The following is a 4389-nucleotide window of genomic DNA, read 5'->3' as shown; positions in this document are numbered from 1 at the left end:
ATTTTGCTAATTAAAATGGTGGGGTTATCACGAATTAGCACTGTGAATTTATTAGAATTATGAGTAATAACATAGATAATTGCAAAATATAACACAGTAAAAATCATGTAATATGAAACTGAATCACCTCAGTCTTTTTGTATATCTTTTGTGACTATTTTTCATATCCACATAAGCTTTATTCAGTTGTACAAATGTGAATACTATTCTTTGCTCCCAACTACTGTTTAAGGTATTAAGAATAAAAGGAGACATTTTAAATCAATAAGATTCGATTTCTCTTGTATGAGACATAGGTGCAATGCAAGCTCACAAATTGTAAATTTTGTATAAATACATGTGAATATATTTATTGTCCATAATATACATATACAAGAGATACATGAAAGACAAATGGAAATATAGGCTATGATGTACAATCTTGTTCATCAAAAGCGAAGAGTCAGGCTAATCAACAACTAACATGGAAAAATAGAATGATGATATAAACGTATTTTCCAGTGTATCACAAGCTTGATGTATGCTCTATGTTTTTCAGATATATGAAATAAACTTCCACTATGTTGTTAAGATGAATACATTTTCCACTTATGTCCTCATTCAAAAATGTGTTTTATTTCCAAGCTGGACTTGGAGTCCTAGCCAACATGTTTCTTCTTGTTTTCTATATTTTCATAATTCTAGGTCACAGACCTAAGCCCACAGACCTGATCTCCTGTCAGCTGACCTTTGTTCACATAATGATGGTCCTCATTGGAGGGGATATTTTGCTTACAGACTTATTTGAGTCACTGAACATTGGGAATGACTTCAAATGCAAGACAACTTTTTACTTATTCAGGGTGATGAGAGGCCTCTCTATCTGCATCACTTGCCTCTTGAGTGTGTTCCAGGCTGTCACTATCAGTCCAAATACCTCTTTGTTGTCAAAATTTAAACAAAAACTAAAGAAATACATGATCCATATTTTCTTATGTATTTGGTTTTTCAACTTGTCCTTCAGTAGTAACAGGATCATTTATACTGCTGGTTTAACCAATGTGAGTGAGACCAACCAGATGCAGGTCACTAAATCCTGCTCAAACTTACCCATGAACTACATCATCAGGGGACTGATTTTTACAATGTCAACCTCCAGAGATGTGTTTCTTGTAGGAGTCATGTTGATCACAAGCACATACATGGTAATTTTTTTGTTCAGGCATCAAAGGCAATGCAAGCATCTTCATAGCGTCAGTCACCTGAGAGAGTCTCCTGAGAAAAGGGCCACCCAGACTATCTTGGTGCTCGTGGTTTTCTTTGTGGTAATGTACTGGGTGGATTTCATCATCTCATTCACCTCAGCTATGTTATGGATGTATGACCCAGTCATCCTGACTGTTCAGAAGTTTATGATATATGCCTATCCTACAATTACCCCTTTGGTACAAATCAGTTCTGATAACCGAATAATAATTATGCTGAAAAATATTAATTTAAAGCACCACCAGAGTTGTTCTTAAAAAGATTTTTTTCTTTTCTTTAAATCTTATTAATTTATTATACAGTTTTACTTGTGAGTGCTGTGGGAAGTGTGTATGTATGTTTGCAATTCTGGTGCCCACAGAGTTGAGAAGATATCATGGGATTCCTTGGATTTAGACTTACAGATAGGTAAAAAGAATCATTCTGTACATTTTTTCTAAAATGGTGTCATAAAAAACTTTAATGGTCTAGTAGCAAAGCAAGATTTTTTATATAATTTAAATAAAATTTATTGCATTACACCTAAACATTTTTTTTGTTTTTCTTGCCAAGTACTATAGAGTTCTTAAGTTAATTGTATACAGTTTATTTTTTCACATGAGTTCTTTCTCCTTTACCATGTACCATGAATATTACTTTGCTGCTGAGTTTACTCGAAACAAGATCCTTGCTGACAGTTATTTTTTAAGATTTCTCTTGAAAAGATTTTTATCTATCCTCACTCTTCAAGTATAGTTTAAATATTTTATTGAGACTTTAATTCTGATTCTTAATTATACCTTTGCTGGATCCATAAAAATAGTGTAAATTTAAAGTTTGCATTTTTTAACCACTGTTACTTACTGTGTCTTATATGAAAACAACATGTGCCTGTTTATTTCTACTTCATTTCATTACACACTTATTACAATATTATTGGTAAATAAATATTGTTTATTAAACATACATGTTGTACAATATTTTGTTGTATATCTGTATTCATAAATCTCTCTCTCTCTCTCTCTCTCTCTCTCTCTCTCTCTCTGTGTGTGTGTGTGTGTGTATGTACAGAGATGAATTGTGTATGTGTATGTCTATGTGGAGACCAGGACATGAGCTTGATCATTGATCTTCATATGTCATTCATTTTGTGTCTTAATACAGTATTTTTCTCTGTGACCTGGGCCAAGATGATAATTCTAGTTCTTCATCTATCTTGATAGATCCAGTGCTAGGATAACAAGTGTTCACCACCTTACCCCCTATTTAAGTATTGTGGTTATTTTTATTGAAAACAATTATTTTCAGACTCTATAGTCTGATTAGGGTTTCCCTTTCCCTATTTGTTCAAATTCTTCCTCACCTCCTACTCCATCCAGATCTACATCACTTTTTTCTGTGTTAAAAGGTAAACAGGACATCATGCACGTATGTGCATGCCTGATGCCCACAGAGATAAGAAGAGTGAATGGGATCCCCTGGAAATTGGATTTACAGCAGGTTACAAGGAATCATTCTGTGCAGCCCCCTTATTTTTTCTAAAATACAGTTTGAAAAAGCTTTACTTGTTAACGTAAAAACAATACAATAAATAGTAGTAAAATAAACAAAGAATTAATCAAAATAGTACAAAACAAGTGGAAGAAAAAGTGTCAAAGTCACAGCGCATCAAACATAAACAGACAACTACACAAGTGCACACACAAGAATCTCAAAGATTCAAAAACTAGAGGTTGTAATATATATGCACAAAATCAATAGGGACTCTATTGAGATTGTTTTGTGTTGGCCATGTGCTTCAGGGTATGGGAGCTACCTTATGAGTGGTTTGTTTCTACAGAGAGACACCTCTGGAAAAAACTAATTTTTATTAGCAAGTGGCTATCAAATGGAGATAACTTCTGGGTTATGGAGGGCGCACATCTCTACTTCTGCTCTATGACCCATCAGGTGTAGATATGTGTATGTTACCAGTCTTTGAGTTTATATGTGTGCCATATTGGGTTGTGTTTAGAAGGCCTTGTTTTCTTGGTATCCATCATTCAATCTGACTTTTCTAGTTTTTCTGTCACTTCTTTCATAGAGCTCCCTGTATTTTGAGCAGAAGAATTTGATAGAGACTCCTCATATAGGACTGACTGTCTTAAAGTCTCTCACTCTGCATATTTTCTGGCCATGAGTCTCTGTATCTATTCCCATTTTCTGCTGAAAGATGCCTCTCTGATGATGGCTGTGTAAGAATCATATCGACAAGTTTAGCAGTAGATGTAATGTGTCATTTTATTTGTTACAAGAACACTAGTATTTAGTTTTCTCCTTGGTCCCAGGCCTATCTAATCTCATGTTCTTGATAATCCAAGCAGTGGTGGGTATGGTTTTGATCTCATGGATTCTATACTTTAAATGAAATCAGAGATTGGCCCATGAGCTTTTGGCAACTATGGCATCAGCATATCATACAGGCAGGTGACCATTGTAGACTGAAGATTTTGTACCTGGTTTGGTGCTTACTTTTCTCCTTTTGTAGTGTGCACGTTATCTTCCAGTACCATAATCTCTGATCCACAGTGGTATAGGCTTGCGATAGTCATCAACTTGATTTCTGCATGTTTAAGGTTTTGTCTACGATATGTCTTCGGGAATAGCACCTTAACATCAGTCTGTGGAAAGCACATAATAGCCTTAACAATAATTTGTATCATTTGAAAATTTTTATGGAGCCCCTTGGTTAACAATTTCATTAGTTGTAACTAATTCAAAGTACTGGAAGCTCTAATTAATTATGAGAAATTTCATTTTGGCTCTATCTTGCCTGTTATTTTGTGATTTAATTTAGCTTGCCTTTGTATATGTATATATTTTGAAAGTACAACTGTATTGTTTCCATATGAACTTTAATGTTCCATAGTTTAAACTGTCTGTCCCCATATTTCTTTTCTTGCTGCACTTTCCCCTTCCAGGTTGATACTCCAAATTCAGATCCCTTCTATCCATCCACCCATAACTTTTTATCTATAATCCCTTTTAGCAAGATGTATCCTTACTCTCCTTAATTTATTGCTGTAGACTCTTCTGGCTTTGAACATTTCCCTTGAGAAATTAGTTGTTTCTTGTCAACTCTTTTCCTGAAATTAGGAAAGGTCCTTTTTCCTTATGATGTGATTT

General features: G+C 34.4%; 1 protein-coding gene across 1 annotated transcript; it reads left to right on the top strand.

The window, feature by feature from the left end:
- Nucleotides 1-590: 590 nt before the first annotated feature.
- LOC117720719 (vomeronasal type-1 receptor 100-like) lies at nt 591-1502 on the top strand. Its single transcript, XM_034519365.1, has one exon. The coding sequence runs from the start codon at nt 591-593 to the stop codon at nt 1500-1502; it is 912 nt and encodes a 303-aa protein (XP_034375256.1).
- Nucleotides 1503-4389: the final 2887 nt, after the last annotated feature.

The sequence above is a fragment of the Arvicanthis niloticus genome, chromosome 15, assembly GCF_011762505.2.
Source record: "Arvicanthis niloticus isolate mArvNil1 chromosome 15, mArvNil1.pat.X, whole genome shotgun sequence".
In the NCBI taxonomy this organism is placed as follows: domain Eukaryota; kingdom Metazoa; phylum Chordata; class Mammalia; order Rodentia; family Muridae; genus Arvicanthis; species Arvicanthis niloticus.
Note: the sequence above shows the minus strand (reverse complement) of the source record. Positions and strands in the feature narration are given on the sequence as shown.